Source organism: Plectropomus leopardus, chromosome 12 (assembly GCF_008729295.1).
Source record: "Plectropomus leopardus isolate mb chromosome 12, YSFRI_Pleo_2.0, whole genome shotgun sequence".
NCBI classification, from domain to species: Eukaryota; Metazoa; Chordata; class Actinopteri; order Perciformes; family Serranidae; genus Plectropomus; species Plectropomus leopardus.
In genome coordinates this window covers 3,500,508-3,524,263 of record NC_056474.1, presented here as the reverse complement: position 1 = coordinate 3,524,263, position 23,756 = coordinate 3,500,508, and the positions used below count along the sequence as shown (strand labels likewise).

Below are 23,756 nucleotides of genomic sequence, written 5' to 3'. Positions count from 1 at the left end.
TCTCACTATGGATTAAGTTACCCTGCAGTATATAAAGTAGTTAAATTTAACTCCACCTGTACTTGCTGCAACGTTAAAGTGATGAACGCATTAATGCATCAATTAGTGCAATCCAATGAAATTATACATAGTACTCTGAAATGGTCTATTGCACGTAATGTAGAGATACAAAACATAAAGTTTCTAATCGTCAAAGTAATATAAGGGCAGGTATCGCCAATATTGATACTTCTCATAGAAAACAACTGAAGAGAATTTCCATATAATCTAACATTGTACAATTGACACTGACATCGCAAAACAATGTGAGTAATAACCATAGTGATTATTACTTTTATCACCCATCAGTGATATTTGTCTCTCAAAAGCTTCTCTTTCTTATTCTTAAGTTTTCTCACTCATGATGAACTTTTGATATTTTGTCTGCAAATACAACAATTAGTGTTTTTCATTTTCACATTAATGTGCCAGAAAAAACAAATTAAACTGTTTGCTCTTAAACAATGATATTTTTGTAATATTCAATTAGTAGAAGAGTCTTCACTTTGTGCAAAAGAGGGTCACTTTTAGAAAGTATCTTACCACCACAATAGCGAGACAAACTGAAATGTCTCCTTTCCAGACTGAGAGATTTGTTAAGCCTGGTATTTCTGCACTGGTGTGTTCTAGGAGCTAAAGGGAAAGATGGAGTCCCTGCAGCCGCTGATCCCTGTCCTGGAGCAATACAAGACAGACGCCAAGCTCATCTCCCAGTTCAAAGAAGAGATCAGGAACCTGTCTGGCGTGTTGATGGGTATCCAGGAGGAAATGGGAGCCTACGACTACGAGGAGCTGCAACGGAGGGTCCTAAACCTGGAAAATCGGCTCCGCAACTGCATGAGTAAACTCAGTGAGTCCATCTCAGAAAAGTAGATTCAGGCACGGTGACCTCAGATTATGCAATGGCACAGGGACTGTAGACACATTTATTGCAGCTATCTGCAGATTGGCATTTTAGATAGAGAGCAGGGGGCAGTAGAGCGTCTACTGGAGGCAGAAATAATGCTGAGAAAATGTTATGTATTTGGAAAAAAATATATCATTTTCATATTAAGAAAAAACAAATAGCCATACACCTTGTTTACTGATACAATAGTGAGTATACCTCTTTAACAGGTTAAGTCGTACGTCAGCAGAGAGAGTGATACCTGCGTGATTGAATTTGGCACTTAAAGCACTTAAACTGCACCTCAAGGTTCAACTCATATCTATTTTCTGTCACTGTAAGTGAAAAAACAGAAAAAGAAAAAACCAAAGAACATTTGTTCAAGCTTGAGGTAAAAGCTGGAAGCATCATGAAGCTTTTTCACTCCCACTGCTGATTTTAAAAAAAGTTCAACTGAGGCTCATACAAACTCACAATTGTTGTGTTATGCACTCAAATGTTATTTCTAAATACCAACACTTTGTCATATCCCTCTGTGTCTCAAAATGATGCACAGGGCACCTTTTTTTAGTGTTGCTACGTGATGCACAGCTGACCTTTGACGACCAAATTATAATCTGTTCATTGCTGAGTCCAAGTGAGCGTTTGTGTCAAAAGCTCACTTGGGACATTGCGTTTACAAGAATGGAACAACAGACGGATGAACAGCCCGCAAACATAATGCCTCTGGTCACAGCTATTGCTGGTCTGTAGGCAAATTTAAAAGGATCCTGTTTTGGTATAAAATATTTAGACTTGTTACACAGATGAGATAAATGCTTTGGCACTAATTACATATTTATGTCACATGACTGATATCAGCGCACGATGACCTTATGCCAGTTGCATAACATTACATTAAAACATCATTGACTTTTAGTTTAATAATCATAACAATAGATAAGTCTTATATAGCACTTTTCTAAGTACTCAAAGACACTTTACACAAAATGCAAAAAGAAAACAAATAGAAATAGAGAATACAAAATACTGAAAGACACTAACATGAAACAAAAGAACAAATACAAACATAATACTTTTTACTGTCAGTTGCTTTTTTTAAGATTATTTTTGGCATTTTTGCCTTTATTAGACAGGACAGAAGATTGATAGCATGAACGGGGGAGAGAGAGGGAATGACATGCAACAAAGGGCCGCGAGCTGGAATCGAACCCGCGGCCGCTGCAGCAAGAACAACTGCCTTCATTTATGGTGCGCCTGCTTTATCCACTGAGCCCCCCGACGCCCCTCAGTTGCTTTCTGTTGGGGGTGGGTTAACATCGGGCATAGTTGAAGCCCTGTGCGTCTCATAAGGACACCAAAGGGTGGATATCACATGTAGACAAGCATGACAAAGCGACTGTATTCGACACCTCGGGAACTGGCTGGTTTATCGTATCTATTTCTTTGTATTTTGAAAGCTTGTGATTCCTACTTTGCCATTTGCAGTGTTGACACTGAAACTCTGTAGTTCCTTGTTTCATTCATTGATGTTTAACTCATCTAATTCAGCCTCCAGCGCAGCATTACCTCTGACAAAGGTTTGTATAACCAAACTCCAATTTGCCAACTGCCATGTTATCAACACTGATGGAGCCTGTCAAAGTGTCGACGTGAATAGCCAACATGTGAATGCTAATAGGAAGTGGCTGGAAGTCTGCCTGGGCTCGAGATGATTGCTTAAGCATTCATTGTGCACGAGGCTTTGATTGATTAGGTAAAATAGCAGTTAAATACTTAATAGAGAACTTGCAAGCTTGTGTGCAAGTGATAGCCTTCTGTCATTTGGTCCAATTAAAGTTTCTGGAAAGATGAATTAAGTGCAGCTACTTCAAATATTAAACCATGTGGAATAAACTGTCACACAGGTCTGACACAAAGGAAGACATTTTACTAGTTGCAGCACTGTGGCAGCTTCTCTTGTTATCCTTATTTCTATAATAGCAAAGAAAAGCATTTGTCAGTGTCCAGATGCCGAGCACAAACAGTCCAGATCTCGATTTTTTTTTTTTTTTTTTTGTTTAGCCATTAAAGCAATCCAATGCTTTGAGATTTATTCCAGTCCTACCATCATAACACTGGCTGTGGTTTTGTCATGTGGAGCTGGTGCAGTTTGTGCTTTATGTGACCAGAGCTGTGTGATGTGTTCGCAGCATGTGGCAAGCTAATGAAGATCACTGGCCCGCTGACTGTGAAAACTTCAGGGACCAGATTTGGAGCCTGGATGACCGACCCACAGGCGTCTCCCAAAAACAACAGGGTGAGCCGAGTTACTGTTCTTTGCAGTGTGTTTCCAGCCTTTGAAGCAATGCAGGGCAGTTTATTAATTTACATACAACTGCTTCCCTCCTGTTGTTCAGTGGGGAGAGATGCTGTGGAATTACAGCATTATACTCACTGAAACTTTTTTTGTATACTTAACTGCTAAGATCAAACATTAAACTCAATATCCCTTGATGGATACCTTGTTTGGACATTCTTTTGTGTGAACACTTACTCAAAACACTTGTAATGGCTTTTAGTGCAGAGCCTTCATCAGTGTTTGAAAGAATGGGTAAAAGCAAAGCCTTTACATTCACTGCAAGATGACTCAGGCTTTATCAATTATCCAGTGAGCAAGAAGCACATTAATGGCCAGCCTTTTCAAGGATGCTACACCTTCAAACAAAGAAATTTCAAAATAAAAGCAGTCTGTTAATTAAAACCACCATGCAAAAAGTGGAAGAACAAAGTGATGAAATGAGAAATAAGGAGAGAATCACCCAGTGGAGGTTTTTTTCCACATTCAGAGTTAGTCACCAAACTGCATTGTGTGTGTCCTTGAGGCTTAAACTAACATCCCAAGACATCTCCCTCCTCATATACATTTGCAAAGCCACATTTTTAATACAAAAACTGCAGAGGCAGTGTATTCACACTCAGTAAATCCAGGGCCACAGATAAGAGAGTCTTTATTTTGTCAGCCATAACTACATACATTATGCCCGACTAAGTTAAGGCTTTCAAAGAGTAATTCGCTTTGCTTTGAACATTTTAAATGTTTGTTAAACTCTTTGTTTATGCCCATGTGTGCTTCTTCTGCTCTCCCTGCCTTTTGCTGACACTATAGGTATTTTTACGCAGAGATCATGCGATAGGGCCGCAACAAAGCCCCCCCTTTATACCGCATTGTTACTCAGAACCAAACCGCGGCAGCATCCTGCCACTCCAATGTGTCATCCACCTCTAGCGTGACATATAATATATGTGTTGGCAGCACTTGCTAAACAATACCATGGCATAACATGTCAATAACAATCATTTACCTTTTCCGTTATATGGCGCCTAACCTTGTCCTCTGCTCTGGGGTTTAAGGAGCTCCCAAAACTCATTCTTCTTTGTATTAGCCGCTATGCTGACAGCAGCTTTTTAAATCTCCCGCAGTGAGCCGCACATTGCTAGGTATGATGCATACTAAAAGCTGCTAAATATTTTTGGCATTTGGCATTGATCATTCTCATTTATGGCTTTATAGCATTATTTGGGTAATAAGATGATCATAAACATTTTCTCTGCATCTACTCTGTTGTATTCCCTCATGAACTCAATGTTCGTGTTATTTTCTACCTCTTTGTCTTTCCACCATTCTCTCCTCTGTGTAAGAAGCTCTTAAGCCTCTTTAGGCCCAAACACACCAAGTCCATCACTGAGCGTTTGGCCTCCATCAAAATGTCTGGCTGCTGGATCTTTTTATATCCTTTTCATGTATTTCCTGTGTTCAGCAATCCGTATTTTAAATGAAATTGTTATTATCATGTAGATGACTTTTTTTTTTTTTTTAACTTGCAGGTGATTGTAACTTCACCAATGACTGAATAATTAAATATAAAAGTGTTTCTTGTACAGCTGGCAAAGTTTCTTGTAACTAAACATCACAGAAGCATTGTCTTTATCTACTTGTCCTCAGGTCTGGTACATGGACAGCTACACCAACAACAAGATCGTAAAAGAGTATAAGTCAATTGCTGATTTTGTGGCTGGAGTCGAGTCGAGAACCTACAACCTGCCGTTCAAATGGGCCGGAACCGACCACGTGGTGTACAACGGCTCTCTGTACTACAACAAGATGCAGAGCAACATCATAGTGAGGTATAGCTTCGAGACGGGCCGTGTGGTCACCCAGAGGGCCCTGGAGTCGGCGGGCTTCCATAATGTGTACCCCTACACCTGGGGAGGCTTCTCCGACATTGACCTCATGGCAGACGAGCTGGGCCTATGGGCCGTCTACGCGACCAACCAGAACGCTGGCAACATCGTCATCAGTCAGCTGAACCCGGACACACTCCAGATCCTCAACACATGGAACACGGAGTACTCAAAGAGGAACGCCGGCGAATCTTTTATGATCTGTGGGACGCTCTACATTACCAACTCCCACCTGACCGGCGCCAAGGTGTACTACGCGTACTCCACTAAAACCTCCACATACGAGTATACAGACATTCCCTTTCATAACCAGTACTTCCACATGTCTATGTTGGACTACAACGCCAGGGACCGCGCCCTCTACGGCTGGAACAACGGCCACCAGGTCCTGTTTAATGTTACACTTTTCCACATCATTAAAACTGAGGACGACTCTTAAGCAGAGGAACATAACTTAAACATGAAAGAAATTATAAAAACACGGATGGTTGCACCTGAATGTTCTAATAAATGTCATAGACTGTATAACAAAGATGGATGACATGACAGTTTCCTAAAAGTGAAGCCAAAATATCTTGATTGACCCCTGGTGGATGGATGCAGTATAGGTCATAAACCCCCCACCATGATAGCGAAAGAGATGTAAATTTTTGAATCCTAAGATAGAGAAGGAATGAGCCACCCTACTCTCCCTACGATTGGTTAGTACTTGTTACCTTTGTTGGTTGGACTGGTTAGAATAGGCAAGAGGAGTGGGATTGGTCATAGTAGGAATGTCAGGATAAGCCAATCAGCCAACACTTATTTGTGAATGGGACATGAACCATACTAAAAACTTAAAGTACACATCCCCAAATTGGTTTCTGTCATTTAAGGTAGATCTTATCCATGCCGCTCTCACTTGGCAGCATTTCTTGACGTTCTAGGGTAATACTGTAGTATTAAGAAAGTCCACTTAGTGAGCGGGAAGGGAGGTGAATGGGTTGAGAAAATTCTTAACTTTCATTGCAGAGCCCGCTGTTACTGTCCTATGTCTTAATATAAAGTTAATCAAGTTATTTTAATGACAATGTAGTGTGCTAGTGTGTTAAGCATACTATGCTAGCATGTTATGTATGTCTTGTGATATCATATAACAAGATGTAATACGAGGTTAGTAACAAACATACTTATTTTCAGCCAAGCCATTACGTTGTTACGTTGTCATTAAGTTCTTTTTTGGGGGGGGGGGGGTGTAACCTACGTTGTAAGTTTATTTTGAAAATGGCTGTACGCCTTAAACTAGCAGGAACTGTACATTTTCTCTGAAAAATGAAGTTTATTTTGAAAAGAGACAATGCATGTAACAAGCGTAAATTGATTCACGGTCCCTAAACATCCAAAACTGATGCAGGAAGAGTGCCTAGTTTGTCATATTTTGACGCAAAGAGGCACTGGCCAAGCATTAGTATTTGATGAGTTGGGAGTATGTGTGAATGTGTTGTCTTATTGCGCTGCTGTTTGGGAAAGTGTTCAATTTTCTAATACGTTTAGTTTTAAATATTTTTTGATGCTATGAAATGCTATGAAACAGGTGTTTGACATATTTGACAGCTGTGTGTGCCAATCGGTGTGCTTGCGATCAGTGGCACTGCTTGGGATTGGTCAGAGGGGATTATAGACGGGGACCTGACGTCACAAGTGCAAGATGTCAGCAACCGTATCCAAGATATTTTGGCTTCATTTTTGTGGGAGTAAGTGGAGACACGTTGTTCATTGTTATATTCAGTTTATTATTTATTTGTCATTTTCCTGATTAGTTTTGGGCATTTTATAGATATGTACTTACTCAGATCGTACCATTTGCCTGTTTTCATATGAAATGTTAACGAAGATTCTCTATGTGGAAACGTGACACTTTCTCTTTAAAAATAAATGGCTGCATAAACTTAAAACAAATTGGGTACATTTTACAACAGATTGCAGGTGACACATTTTCAACAAAATAATGGCACTCTGAATTAACTTTCTCTAATTTCCCCATTCCCCTTTCTCTCCAAAATGAAAGCTTTTTTTTCCCAAAATGAAGTCCTCATATTTATAATGATTTTCTCATCCAGTATTGCATTTATTCATGCCCCCCTAATTTATTCATATTTTGACTGTGTTCACTAATTGTTCGTTTCCATTCTTTCCTTGCCATTTATTCATCATCATCTGCTAATTTATTCCTGCCTTTCGCTGCCTCCATTTAGCTTTCAATTTATCCTTGTACTTTTCCTTTCAGAAGTTTTTTTGTACATGACCTTGTACAAGACAATGAGAAATGTGGTGAACCATAATGCACCTGTATAGTTACTGTACTTGGCTTTTTTTGTGTCCATGAAGATTCTTCATCCAGGTCATAGGATGTCTTGAAGCACTGAGTCAAAGTACTTCAGCAAACAGCAGATCTGGTTGCCTTTGACTCAGTACTTTGAGATATTAGCTTTTTTGTAATTTCAGCAACAGTTTGTATGCCTTATTCAGTGCAGTAAGTTCTGTAAGGATAACAGCTGTCGTGCATGAATGTTGGCTATCCTAATAACATTTTTACTGTAACTGTATATCTGTGTATTTTGTATCGGCACGACATCCCATTCTCCTCTCTAGCTATAATCATGGTAAAGATCCATTTATACAGACAGCAGTAGATCACTTTAATAAGCATTCATTTGTGTAAATAAGAAGTTACATAACCGAAATAAAAGTATTGTTTTCATTAAGTCTGTGTTCTGCGTATTGGTGTTCTCAGACTAACAGCTTGGTACATTTGTTCAAGAGGCTTCTCTGCAACCAAAATGGAACTGAAAAGCATAAAAAACGAAGCACTGCATTATAATTTAACGTGACGTCACTTTAAATTATAGAGCGGAACAATGCTTTTCTGCCAAAGACGTTATTTCATTGTCCTCTAAAAGGACACAGCGACTCAGGTTTATTCTCATTTCCTGCACTGCCTCACTCATTTTACATAGCTGTAACTCTTTGTCAGACTTTTATCACATTAAGAGATATTTGCTGTTGGCCTGGTTGCTCTCAGTCAGAGGAAAAAAAACACTTAACATCGAAGTAATACCACAATGTAGAAATACTCTGTTAGAAATCAAAGTTGTGCATTCAATTTTTTTACTTTAAGCAGTAGTTGGTAATTAATTAAATTGGAAAAAAATTGGAAATTAAACTTTCGTCATATTTTTCACACAGCACAAAATGAGAGATAATCTGGAAAAAAACAATCATACTCCTCTGCCTACACTATTGCCTCGTGGTGCTCCAAATGGCATTACTGCACGTGAATGAAAACAAGCAATCAAAGCGGAGGAGTCTCATTCAGCTGTCAATCACCAATCAAGAAACTGATTTGAATCAAGATTCAGCTCAGCTCAAGGCTGGCACCAAAGATTAGTGTCACCAATTCAATACCCAAATGTGTCCCCTTCTGATCCTGAGTTTTGATATCAAATAATGACTACAAAAGCGTTTTTGAAGAAAATTATGATGTCACAGTGAAGCTGACTTTTGACCTCTTGGAGATAAAATGGCATAACGAATGTGTAAGATTTTGTCATAATTAGCTTATGAATTTTTAAGTTATGGCCAAAAACATGTTTTGTGAGGTCACAGTGACCTTCACCCTTGACCACCAAATTCTACTCAGTTCATTGTTGTGTCAAAATGTACATTTGTGTCAAATTTGAAAAAGTTCCCTGAAGGTGTTCTTGTGTGTGTTCACAAGAATGAGATGGATGCAAGGTCACAATAGTAGCCTTAAGCTTTAACCACCAAATTCTAATCAGTTCATTGCAGAGCTAGGCAATATGGGGAAAATGAAATATCACAATATTTTCTAACAAATAATTACAATAGAATATTGCGACAATGTTGCAGGGTTGACCATCGGTGTTTTCAAAAAATATTCACACAATGAGACTTTTAATAAATAATTATCAGTAATGTTAATATAATGACTGAGTGCTTGAGTGAGTAGGTTTAGAAATTACATCACTTATCTGTTATGCAACATTTAAAACCAGGAGAAGACAACACTTGGAATATTACAATATCTGAAATCTAAGATGATATCCAGTCTATATCACAATATCAATAAAGTATTTATATATTGTCCATCCCTAGTTCATTGTTAAGTCCAAGTGAACATTTGTGCCAAATTTGAAGAAATTTCACTGAGGTGTCCTTTAACTATCACGCTCACAAGAAAGAGACAAAGTCACAGCGACTTTGACCTTTAACCTATGATCATTACAATCTAATCAGTACTTTGATGAGTTCAAGTTGACATTTGTGCCAAATTGAAGAGATATCACATTGACGAGAACGAGACAGACATATGTACATACAGATAGACAAGCCGAAAGCACTAGGCCACTGGCCACAGCTATCGTCGACACTGAGGCATAAAAATCCTCAGAATTTTTATATTCAACATAAATCTGAATGCCCCAGAGGAGATTTACTGAGTGTTATAATCATAATGTGATGATTCATCATGGAGGGACAAAAGAAACACTGTTATTATTATTCTTTTACTTCGATAAACTGCCCATCATGAGATGGCTGCAAGTAACAGATAATAAACTCACTAACTAACAGGATCATTAACCGCCAGCAGCCAGGTCAAATATTAAAAGTTACACTTTTAATTGGCTGCCTTGTGAATAAAACCCAACACAAAAATATTACTTTCTCACTTGATTTCTAGGAATGCTCACGTCAAACAACATAATGTGCAGACAAGAGAAATTATCTTTTCTAAAATAAACATGACAATTAACGTACAATGAAAAGACAGAAAGACAAGAACTGGATAAGAATTATGCAATGATTGAGATTCTCAAGTACCATTTTATAGAGACACTGAAATCCGAGAATAGAAGTTCATTATGAACAAATCCAGTTCTCAAGCAGCCAGATTTGACACAAGCATTCTTGTAAGGTTAATGAGGGAGGCAGATCTCTTCACAGTGTAAAACATTTGCAAGTTTCCAAGAAACTGAATGTAGCGCTGAGCCCTAAAATAAATCTTTGTTTCGAGGATCATGAATTTGTGAGAGATGTCTTGTGGGAACTGACGTGGCCACAAAGATACTGACTCATGTAAACAAGTGAGATGAGAACTGAAATCTCGTGTTGATCACAGGATTTTACTGCTCAGTGCCAACCGAGCTTGTTAAGAGTCACACCTTTTGCAGACTCATTAGGGAGCCTTTCTGTGGCGAGGAGGTGTGATTGCACGGTGCGTGCCGTGACCTTTTTAGCCATCCACTAAAATTTTCCTGTCGATATTTAGAATTTGTAATATTACTAAATCTAACACAAAACTTTGTTTAAATGCCTTTAGCAAATGTTTAATAAAACCGAAACTTTCAACATCATACACAGCAAGTTCCCTGCAACTTTTTTTTTTTTATCAAGTCGAGTGAAAATTTAAATAAGAAATGAATAAATAAAAATAGCTCCCTGAGGTTTTACAGAGTAAAAGTTCTCCCATGCTGAAACTTTCTTTGCAATGGTCAAAATTAAATGCCGACACACACGATTGGCAAAATGCTAAATATTGGCCCCAATAATCGTCCAGGCCAATAATCTGTCGAACCCCAACCAATAGTCGTTCCTACAATATTGTCACATTGAAGAGGGAATTTGGTATAAAAAAAATTAATTAAAAAATGTAAGGTTTGATTTTTTTTCTAGCATTAATTCAGTGCTTTTGAGGAGATTTAAACATATGAAGATATATTGTATATTGAGATGTCAGCCCGTAGCGTTAAGCCCTAATGCATACACACACCTATATGGACACACCGATATCCACTGACCACCCAAGGCTCAATCTCAAACAGATCAGTTTTGTAACTCCCCTCCAGGTCAGATCAATGCAGGTCAGCCAGACAGGAAGCATCTCAAAGGTCAGAGAGGCAGCCACAGTAACTCTGTGCTTCAGGAGATACAGTATGGATCTTCTGAGATATTGATCCCTGGAGTGCAAAGACCTGTGTCAAAGATCTGTATCAATTCATATGCTTCTTACAGCATTGAAAAGCATTAAATCTGGATTCTGTAATTGAACTACTATACCTTGTACAGCTGTAGGTTTCAGGGCTCTGTTAAATACTGACAGGAAATTAATCCAATACTGCACCTTTAACATGTTACAGAACTACCACCTATGAAAGCTCCTCCTCACTAGAGCTCAATGAAGCACAATCTTACCAATCCACCGACTGACACCACCGGCCAAGCTTCAATTTTTCTATTATTACTCAGTGAAGCCCACTCGTGTTCACTCAAGTTTTACTTCTTTATTAGTGTGCTCGCTTTAGCATAACACACTCTTGTTCAGTTGGTTTTTATGAAGTGCTTGTTCACTTCTCACTGACATTTATTCATTAACTTTTTTATGTGGATCCATAAATGCACGTTTTGCAGGTAAGTTTTTTCCATGCAGCTCTTAACTAGGGAGTCCTTCTGTGGGTATGACCGTAGAATCAAGCACCCCAAACTATATATCGTTCGAACATAGTTCATTGACCAGCAACCTAAAAGTAAACCTCTTGTCCTTTTGTTAAATGGTAAAACTAAACATCATGTACTCCAATTTTACAATATTTATCAAATCTGGTTTAAATGTTCAGTAGGTAACGTTTAAAACATAACAAAGAATAAAGAGCGTAAAAATCCACTCTGCGGTAGAAAGGGAGCAGATGTGGATGGCTCAAACAAACAGCAGACTTTGGCCCAGGAGACTTATGTTTGAGACCAACTAAGAGGTGTTTTTTGGCAACATCCACAATCTTTAGTTACAATACTCAAGTAGTTTTGTTGTCTAAACTAAACCGTGGACCCCTTGCTTGAGTCACCTCACATGAATCATATCAACCACAATATTTTCCTAACCATAACCAAGTAGTTTTGCTGCCTAAAACCTAAGCATCGACTTCTTCTTAAGCTACTTTCATGGCGTGGGAATCATCCTTACAACAGCAAGCTCCTGCTGCTACAGTCCACAGCTGCGATGACAGGCAGGTGCTTTGGTGAACACTGCCAGAAGCGTGTGGATGGATACTGTACCAAGACAACAGAAATTACTGAAATTACCAAAGATTTCAACATATTTGGACAATTTACCAGTTATCTGAAGTGTTGTGGAAATCTTATCAAAGGCCCAGTTTTTCTTCTGGTTGACCTTAGAAGTTTCCAGCACCATAACTCCAGGTATTCAGACCCCCCCCCCACACACACACACACACACAGACACACAGACACACACAGACACACACTCCACTTTTTGCTAATTGAAATGACTGGAGGAGGGACTTACCATGAGCAGTGTGAAAGCCCCATTACCATCATGTTTATGAGGCTGCATTTTTTTTTAGCACATCGACACTGATCTGACGTCCTTTTAGTAATGCCTTGAGCTTCAGCCCATGAAAATATGACAAGTCGGGATGAGATCACGTTGCAGTGTCAATCACACAGGCCCCCCGTCCTCCGTGCCTGCTCCCATTGAGTCAAGCTCAATATCTTCAGCGCACAACTTTAGGAGGAGATTAGCAAACACAATGCCGAAAAACAACCACCAGAAATGAATAAAATGCCCATCCTGTCTTTTTATACAACAACGGACGCAGCAACATACAAAGCAAGCTAAAAAGAAAGAGCTGAACCCAGCCTGAGCCAGCATCAGTTTTAAATCATATAAGGCCCTGTAACTCTGTCTACCTTGGAAATGTTTACTCTCGTTGTATTTCTATCCCCAGTATAGCAAGAATGTGTTTGAATAATCTTTAATATTTATTACCCTCTAGGTCACCGTTTCACCTGGAGTTCATACAGGAAGAGGAACTCCTCTGTATGTCGTTGCTTTAGCTTCATGAGTATTAACTTCAGCTGAGTTTTGTAGAAATCACGCAAAACTTCACAAAATTCAGCATTGCTCTACTCTTCCTCCTTCCATAAAAAATACAATAAAACTGCATGAAATTACACAGCAAAACAACAAACAACATGCAGGGAGCACTAAAGATAATAAAACCCCCAGCAGGAATTGATTTATAAATAAAGACAGCACACAAACGAGTAGAAAAGCAAGTTGGGGGGCCGAAGGTGGAGGGGCCTCTCGTTAATAAAGGCAACATTACAGAGTGAGTAATTGCTTTTTAACAGACAAATCAGTGCAGTTAGATAACAAGGCCGACATGGTATGCTAGTTTTTTTAGTTAACACATCATGATATGCCTCAGATGTTTAGTCTCCTCTTTGTTTCTTGTGATGTCAACTCAAATGAAACAGATGCACAAAGTGACAGGGTGTTAACATTGTGGATTATCTTATTCTGTTCATTGTGTTGCTAGGTAACAGCTTGGGCTCAAATTTATTCCCTGTCAGCTGTTGATATTAATATACACCGCAACAGGAAATAAACCCAGACTAATTTAAAATGCTGAATGTGAAACAGTCTACAGAAATGAAACAGAGGCCAAAGTACATCAGTGCAACTTTTTTTGTGGAGAGCCATTACCCATTGTCCAAATGAGAAATATAATTACTCGAGTCCATTTGATGCCATTTGTGAGCATCCACTGGGAACCCTTATTTATCATTATTACAGTATGAACATTAACATCTGCTGACCAACAATGTGGATGACTTTAGCTGTCAGCCCCGCTTTGCCAACACAAAAGGATTAGAATAAAATGATATGTTTAGCACTGCGGAAATTACAAAGTATATTTCTGATCATTCTGATTACAGCATATGACGCTACAAATCATCCCGACAGCTGTGAGCCACAACAATCAGCCACAACATTAAAACCACTGACATCTGAAGTTAATAACTTCGATCCTCTCGTTACAATGCAATGTTCTGATGTGGAAACCTCGGGTCCTGACATTTATGTAAACTTGACGTGCACTTTCCACCCACGTCACAGACCGAGTGCACACCACGGTAGCAAAAGCACTTCCCGATGGCAGTGGCCCCCCAAGCAGGACAATGCTCCTTGCCCTACCACAACTGCTCACGTATGGCCCGAGGAACATGACAAAGAGCTCACGATTGACCTTCCTCCACTGGCTTCCAGTACGCTTTAGGATATTTGTTAAGGTTTTTAATAGGGATGTACGATAATATCAGCATGTCATCAGTATCAGCCAATATTGGCTTTAAAATGAAATAGTGATATCGACCAACATGCTCATTTCTGCCGATATGATGAACCAATATTTATTTGTTTTGTTTTGGGGTTTGTTTTTTTTATTGACAATGTGAACATGTAAAAAACATCAGTCTTTAGTTGAAGTACACCAAAAAGCATTATAGCAGAGGAGACTTGATGATCACTAAAATTAGATGAGGAAAAAAGTGTATACACTGATATTGATTATTGGCCAAATAAAAGCGGAGCAGACACCGGCTGAGACATCAGCAGAGACACCGGCGGAAAATGAGACCAGAGCAGACATTCAGAGAAAACAGCGGCGACACCAACAATGACACCAGCGTAGACACCAGCGCGAATGAGAGCAAGCTGACATTTGGAGACACCGGCAGAGAATGAGAGCAGAGCAGACATCAGCGACATTCGGAGACACAGGCAGAGAATGAGAACGGAGAATGAGGGCCAAGACACCGGCCAAGACACCAGCCAAGACACCGGCCAAGACACCGGCCAAGACACCGGCAGAGTAGTGGACGTTTCGAGACACCGGCGGCGAATGAGAGTGGAGCGGACACCGGCAGAGACAACAACGGAGAATGAGAGCGGAGTGGTACCAGGTGAGCTACTGGGCTCCCCTTTAAGTATACTTAAAACTGTTAGAAGTTATATATATGTATATGTGTGTGTGTGTGTGTGTGTGTGTGTGTGTGTGTGATATCACACATATTTACTTTACTTCACTATTTACTTTATCTGTAGATTTAATGTTGCAACTATATTATCACTGGTGTGTATTAAAATAGGACTCAAGCATCCCTTGTTGTACTTACTCAAACACCAAAGACAGGCATTGCATCAGAAAAACACATGAAAGGAAAAGAGCAAAGAGACAGACCTTTCTGCATTAAGATGGATGGCATTATGTCCACAAATATATGGGGAGAAACAGACAAACTGAAAGAATGACATTCTTAAGAAATTGCATTTTTTTAAAGCAGTTTTTCATTTCTCTTGGCAATTTCCGATCTAACTGAGGGAAGTTGCTTTCAAACATCAATTCAGTTTCGATCGTGTCAGGTGTTCTCTTGTGCAATCGAGGCACGTATGAGGGAAGTGAAAAACAGTTTGAGAGCTCAAGACAGAGCTGCAGACTGATGTCTCTAAAACAAGTCAACTGTGGTGATTGAAGTCATTAAAGTTAACAGCTATTGGTGGCAGGGAACACTTCGACTCTACATTTAAAGCAGGACTATAACAAGACGAAATTTAGCCTCCATCGAAGGCCCTCCTATGTATGTCACACTTTATCATGGGGCTTGTTTCCAGATGAGTAAAAATTGGAAATTGTAATTTAATTGCCGTAACACTGTCACTTTCCTGAATAAATTATGACCACCTCAGTTAAGATTTTTTTTCCCTAAGTGTTTTTATTCCTCTTAAAGCATTAAAGAACTTTTTAATACATGCATTTTTTTTCAACGTCATTGAGAGGACAGCGTGTTTGAATTTTCAACTAAAGAAATATGTATTTCATGAACCAAAGAATAATATAGGATAGCTATACAGTTATTTATATTTTAAATGCTTTAAAACTTGTTTGCTTGCATTTTTTTTTGTTTTCACAGAGATATGAACAAGACAGTACCACAACATCAAGACAACTAGAGTCAAAACCTCATGTTTGTAGGCCTCTGCGCACAAGTCAAGTTACACTTACGGTTTACATCCATGTCTGTGTAAACACGGAGGATTCACACACATCCATCTTTGTGACTTTTGAGACAAGTTTGAGGACGCTCCCTCCAGGTGTTCTTGAGATATTGTGTTCACGAGAACGAGACAGATGCAAGGTCACAGCGACCGAGGCTAGTATAGAGTTAAAATACAGTAAATATGATGCTCTGGTCCTAAATTCTTCAAATTATGAATGCATATTTCTAAAGAATAAACTTATGCTGTTGATTTCTTTGCCCAAAAAATGTCTACTAAATTGTTGAAAACTGACTGAAGGTCTAAAACTATTGACTGCATGACAGCTTTTTACTAATTCCACATAGAGTATGTGCAGCCGAGTAGGAAGATGCTCCTTTTTATACATGCAGCACCTAAAAGGGAAAACATTTCTGCATTTGTAGCTCATTTTGTTATCTGATCCCTCTCATTTAATCTTTAAAGAGTTAACTTTAAGTTCTCTTTCAGTTTATCTAATTAATTTTATTTATATTTTGAGAAAAGTACTTTTTTTGCGAAAATCCTAGACTTTAAGTTGCTCACCTTAATTCCTTCAAACTGTTGATCATCCCTATTCTTAATTTCTCAGCAAATTTGTCAGCTACCACTACAAAACGTGCTTTAAAAAGACAACAGTTTTTCTGCTTTTAAAACCCCAGGCCAGTCCACTTTGTACGAACAATGATTAGATTCAAAGTGTCAGCACCAAAATTCATCTTTAATGGAAATATAACAGCTGGAGACAGTAACACCCCCACAGAGAAAATAACGCAACTTTTAATGCAGGGGTTGCCATAGTGGGAATTAAATCACGAGCCGTCTTCTAAATATATAATACAAGAATAGACACTTCATGAACAAAGAAACAAACGTTAAAAGAAGACACAAAGGCAAAGTAACACTTTCCCTCATTTCTGAACAGCACTGCTCTATAATTCCACCAACGGCAATTATTGACAAAAACATGTACTCGTGAGCAGCATAAATTTCACATCTCCTCAAGCTGTTTCGGATGATCAAAGCTACTGTAAAGTCTGGTCTGTCCACCAAACCGAGCTGAACCCAGAGGCAGGAGTTATCGTCTGAGATCGTCTTAGATATTTCATAGAGGGAGATAAAGTAGAGGAAATAGCGGCTAGAATACTTCTGAATATATCACGTTTTGTCTGGGTCTTTGGCTGAGTAATGCCGATAGATAAAGATGGATGGAGACTGAGAGACTTTTGTCCTTCCGCACCAATTGTGTTCATTTTGAATGTCACTTGTTCCCACGTTTGCATTTCTGTATTTGGCTGCGCTCCTCTGCAATCATCCCTTATCTGTGTGCACAGCAGCTAAGGGTTCGTCTCTCGCAATGAATGGGCTCAATAAACCTGTCACAGCCCAGACTTGTTGACTGTGTATTGACTCAGGTTACAGTCATTCATCCTTTTTATTAGCTCCGGTTTTTCGGCAAATTTACAATTTGATGTTTTCGCCCACACATGACAATGCCATTAAAACACAAAGTCACTTAACATAGTGCACTTGTTCCGCTCGGTTGTTGTTGCTCTCAGTACTTTAAGAACACATCAGTACCTTGGTGTCTTGTTTTATGAAGCGAGACCCCAAGTCATTGTCTTTTATTACGTGGTTGTCATGTAATCATCGGTTATGCACCTACTGATACTTGATGCACTGCGACTGTAGGGGTTTATTTAAAGGTATTCATGATTTAAAAAGTATGCTGTAAACAAAATACTATTCTGGATGCACAAATTTATGGGCTGAACGTTGGTGTAGGCTGATATTCACCTTGTTAACTGTTATCAGCATATCGGCAAATGAGATGGTCCTAGTGATATAAAAAAAATAGATATTAGAGGGGAAATTATAACATATTGTATGTATTAAAAAGGATTTTGAAGCCATTACTCAAAAATGTGTTTTTCATGTGAAAGGTTATATCAAAATTTGCTTCGTAAATTTGTATGATTGAATTTCTGTCGATTCAAAGGTAGTTTTATAAAGGTAATAAAGTAAATCTAAAACAGTTCACTCATTTTTTATAGTGTTGATGTCTCTGTTTCCTTAGCCCAAAAAGGGTGAATAAATAACAAAACACACAAAATAAACAACAATCAACATCAGATAACTGCCACTGGCCAAATTGTTGTTTTATTATATTTGTATTTATTCATATTTATTTTCAAATTTATAGCTATTTTATATATATATTTAATTATACTTATATTTTATTATTACATTATATTTTGTATTTTTATTATATTTATTTTATTTTAAACATCAGTATTGGCTAAGAATTTCCTCATTGGTGCATCCGTAAATACCACTGAGGAATATTTTTCTCCCAAATGACAGGCTGATCTTTTAATACATGACACAGGAAAAACAACTAAATAAAATGTATGTTTTCTGACGGGGTATGTTTTTTATATTGGTAACATTTGTGCAGAAAAAAGGTTATGAGTTTACGATGCTGTATGATAGACTTATTAAATCACAGAACACATTCAGGCTGTGAAATACACTGCAATAACAAGTCAGCGTATACAACGGTACAGAGTTATCATTTTCTATAGACAATACTCTGCAGCCTGTGATTACAACTGATTATAAATTACAAAACCACCTTCCTCACAACAATTATTTAAGAGGACACAACTGAGACAATTCAACAAAGATGAGCGACAATGGAAAGCACTGAAGACACAGCAGCGGGTGCAACAAGCATTATTAAGACACATAAATTACACAACATGACACTTTTTATAGAATCAGCAGCAGAATAAAACATCACTGAAGCAGAAACAAACCAGACATTTCTAAACAAAAACTCCACAGCGGCTGCAGACACAGAGATATCACAGCAGGAAGAGAGCTGCACAGTTTTCGCACCACATGCAGAGCATAAACGGGCACACAATGACATGCTGCATAGCAGCGCTGAGAGCGGTGGAATGTATGGATGTTTATTTAGGGACTGTTCATTATTTATAAGATGGGAGAGGGATGTGCAGAACAGGAGGCACTGCAGAGAATTTCTTAAGCTCTCAGGAGGGATGTTTATTGATTTCCCTCATGGGGAAGACATATTACTTTAAGTAGTATTTTCTTTTTATTTCGAATACTCTCAAAATCGCAAGTGGGTTTTGAGACATGTTTGCTTTTAAAAAATCGTAAAAAATTATCACAGCCATAAACTGTAGAATATGGTTATTTGTGGTGGGGAGAGGGTAATTGATTTTTGTCCAATAATTCAACTCTATTCCATCAATTACTTGGTATACGCCTGGGTCCGGACCTTTGCATCCATAATATCAGGCAGCTTTGGGAATACTGCTCAAATTCAGGGACTGTTTGTTATTTATGGATTGATATGTTATGTTTATATACGGCTTAAGGGAGGGTCATTCAACTTTAAATGGCTATATTTTTTATTTATTTAAAATATCCTCAGAACCCAAAAATCTGTAAGTAGGATTCACAGGCATGATTTTATGTGTATTTAAATATATATATATATATATATATAATTTATCACAGCCATAAATTGTGAAATCTGGTCATTTATGGTGAAGGAAGGGTCATGCATTTCCTAATACAAAAAGTACAGTCCCTTACTACTAACTTAAGGTACATGTACTTTACTTAAGTGTGTTGTTTTCATGCTACTTTATACTTCTACTCCATTTCAGTGGAAAACTACTTTTTCTTTACTATATTTATCATATACCTTTAATTATAGGCTATTAATTAGGCCTAATTTCCAGATCAAGATTGCTATACTATATGTTTTCCTGAATCTCAGGAATCAAAACTCATTCTCGTTAATAGTCATGAGATTAATTAAATATATTTTATTAGAAAATTAATCAGATATAATTAAAAGAACTGATGAGGAAAAGAAATAACTTGTTTTACTTAATTTCACGGATTATTCTTACTATTATTATTAGTTATTTGTTGTTGTTGTAGTAACATGTTTTTATTTTTTAGCTGTTTTTTATGCTACATGACACCAAACCACAACAGTAAAATATGCTCAGACATTAATGCTTCAGCAGTTTATTGTCATGGCTCTCACAGGGGCCATTTTTCTGCACTGACGGCTTCTACTTTTGCTCATTTTAACTTGGCTACGTTGTATTTTTTACATTTACGATGCTAAATACAGGACTTAAACTTGTAATTAAGTATTTTTACGGTTACTATTTTTACTTAAGCAAACAAACAAACATGCATATGAAGATAAGTTTGTTGCACTCACCTGTAGGCAGAGCTTTGTGTGGATGCACCGCAGCGTCGGGTCAGAACAAAATAAAACCAGTCCTCTCCGCGTGTGTCCCACTATAACCAGTCCTTTCAGCCTCTCTTCCCAGTGCAAACAGTCCGCTCAGCTTCTTTGTCTCCCTGCGCTTCTCCAAGTTGTCAAACATACATCCAAAACACCTTAATGAAGGTAAAAGTTCGCGGAGTATCCGAAATGTGCACGTTAGCTTTTTAGCCTTTTTGAATTAGCCTGTTAGCTAGATCCAGAGTGCACCTGTTGATGACGCAGGTAATCTTGGGCGTGGGAGATTTGCGTCACTTACGTACTCGCTACGTGCATTGAACCAAAAGCCAAAATCGCCATCGATTAAATCAGTGATTGATTTAGCCAAATATACCGAAAAACAACAATGCTACCAATAACCTATAGTGACTTAATTATTTATCACATTAATATCAGGGAGGTCTACACTAAAAATATATTTTTTAAATTCTTTATCGAACAAACATTATTATATATATATCATAATATAACACACACACACACACACACACACACACACACACACACATATATATATATGTCAATGATTTGCAGCAACATTGATTGTGACAGTGTACCTAGAGGAAACAGCATGTATTTTCTCCATATGCCAAATATGATAAAAATAACTTCATCAGGTGTAAAACAGTGAAAAATTCCAGAAATAATAGGGTGCATGATTTTATGCTTTGATGGGTGTGGGATCAAAAGGTGCAGTTTGAATGGGTTTCAGTGGCGCATTTTATTTTTTAAATTTTTTTATATGAATTAAACTATCCTTAAACTAACTAAGCTGGAAATTCCAAGACTGCACAAAAATGCACAGTCTTGCCAAAATGTATGCCCTATGCATGAACAGAACAACCAAAATGCTCAAAAAATCAGTGATAGTGCATAAAATGCGGCAAAGAGTCCCTTAGGCTTAACGTTAACATTGTATACACACAGAACTGTGTAAATAGAAAAAATATGCAATTCAAGTAAAAGAAAGGGGGGAAAAACAAGAAAAAGCATTATAAATCATCCTTTCATATAAAAACAATTTTGTTACAGCAGGCTTTATTACAGATTAAATGTTATAGCCTACATTAAACAACTTCAATCCCTGCAGCCAAATAGTTGTTCAAAAAATGACAAATAAAGTTACGCCTCCCTCCTCACTTAGTTTAAAATAAAAAATAAATAATAAATACTATGCAAAATGTTTTATTCCATCCATCATTTGGTTTTTGGCTAGATCCAGACTATTGAATTAATTAAATTAATGCAATTTTAAATTGGCAATAGACCTAAAATTGATCAGTGGTCAAGTTTGGCTATCAGTTATAGCACATTATTATAATTTTGAACTGTGCATTATGCCATTAATTACTTCAAATGTAACCAGTGAAGCTTGCTCAGGGTGAATGTCAGCTAAATACATAAAATATAACAACAAATTAGTCTGAGACAGTAAACTATGTTTTGAACAGGAAGATGTTCTTAAAAGTTACGAATGCACAAAATGTGACTCAAACTCCTCACTTATTGTATGTTCGGTATGTGATATCCCCTCATATTTACATTCTGCATACTAAATTGCTCAAGATATGTGTGACAGGTATATGTCTAAAATATAAATGTAAAATCTAGTCACATATTAGGTCAACTTTCTCAGTAATTTGGGTGAAACGAGGTCGATAGATAATAGAGAGGTGGCGGCCAGCCGGTGCTCGGAGGGCCATTCGCGCTGTTAGCTTCTACATCTGTCAGGACAGATGCAGCCAGATCTTTGACTGACAGCCGAGCATGTCGAGGCATAAACGAACAGGCCCCTCTTCCAGATTAACTTTCTACTCCTGCCCGAGCCTCAGAGATTGATCTGTGCCAAGGACTGCCGAGGCCTTGGTGTGGGTATTGTAAAAAGAGATTGGATCTATTCTTTCAAGGAAAAAGCTCCCAGGGTTGAGAGAGAAAAAGCACGATAAAAGAAATATGGCACTTTTATTAAATCACTTACAACCATTGTCTGGGACGTGCTCTCTCTCTCACACACACACGCACTCACACACACATTCATGCAGAATATAGAACCACAGATTTTGTGAGGGTCAGTCTAGTTTTAGTTCACTCAGAATTGAGTTTTCTTAAAAAGTCAAACACACTGATGAAGTTATTGTGTTCGCTGTGATTTCAATGAAATCAGACACCACTGCCGCTCATCAGATGTGTTCCACTCAAGCAAGAAGATCGCTTTCTGTTTTATCTTTATACTACATATTCAAATACTTTCCACAGTGCTAATACAGCGTCAAGACAAAGCGTAGAGGTCAAGACTATCAAGTTTAGAGATGTGTGGCAACGGAAGATAATGCAGCCAATCTAAATAGCATTCCTTATGCACATACATTAAGATGTTTTTACATTTTTATGGAAGTTTCATCACTGTTTTTGTGTGATTGTCTTCAATCATTACCCAGTCTTGCTGTTTGAGTTCTTGTAAGCATTCTTGCACAAAAATGTGAGAAGACTTTGGGGGGTTGTAGGTTTTTTTCCGCACCCAAGTCACCAGAATAAATGTTGGTATTGCCTCTGGCATTTCTGCAAAACATGTTACATTTGTACATTTTATATGTAGCTGTTTAAACTTTACATTTCTGTATGTTTCATACTCAATTTTAAGTTGTGAAAATTCACCAGAAACATTGGTTATGATTGTGAAAAGATCATGTTTTAGCTTTAAAAACCCACCCAGTTTGATGTTTCCTTAAACCTTTGAAACCAGGAGCGACATCACGTTTCTTGTGCTGTTTTCAGACACCTTTCACAATTACTTAAAAACATTGAACCCCAAACACTTTCATAAGATTTCTCTCAGAAACATTGGATTAAAGGTAAATAGGTAAATGTTTCACAAATATATATAAAACAAAAATAGTAGATTTAGAAAATTATTTTTATGAAAGCTAGGGGAAAAAAACATTTATAATTATCATAACATATTTCACAGAATTGTCCTAATTTTTTTAGCACTTTTCCATATAATTTCCATGTAATTTATTTACTTTCTTTTAACTAATTTTCAGGCAATTTTCTTTTATATATTACTAATTTCTTGCTAATTTTTGGGTCATTTGTTCTGCCGTTGCTCATCCCATTTTTTTTTAAAGAAATCAAACGAATTTGCTCAGGTTTTGTCTCTACGAACACCGCTGGTCTCAGTCATCTGCTGTTTGGAAGCTGCATACATTTCATAATATCCTCCACCTGGTGAGAAACACAGTTACACGGTTTTAGGAATGTTCCCGATGCCTCGATAAAATAATGTTTGCTTTTATAGCCACAAACACTACTGGAAGTGTCATTATGTATCATTA

At 37.8% G+C, this 23,756-nt stretch overlaps 1 protein-coding gene across 1 annotated transcript in view; it reads left to right on the top strand.

The window, feature by feature from the left end:
• Positions 1–6,327, top strand: part of LOC121951198 (noelin-3) — a 6,887-nt gene extending 560 nt beyond the window's left edge. The window contains exons 2-4 of the mRNA XM_042497437.1: positions 670–889; positions 3,118–3,224; positions 4,911–6,327. Coding sequence (XP_042353371.1) covers positions 670–889; positions 3,118–3,224; positions 4,911–5,588 — 1,005 coding nt within the window. The 3' untranslated portion in view covers positions 5,589–6,327. The remainder of the gene's footprint in view (positions 1–669; positions 890–3,117; positions 3,225–4,910) is intronic.
• Positions 6,328–23,756: the final 17,429 nt, after the last annotated feature.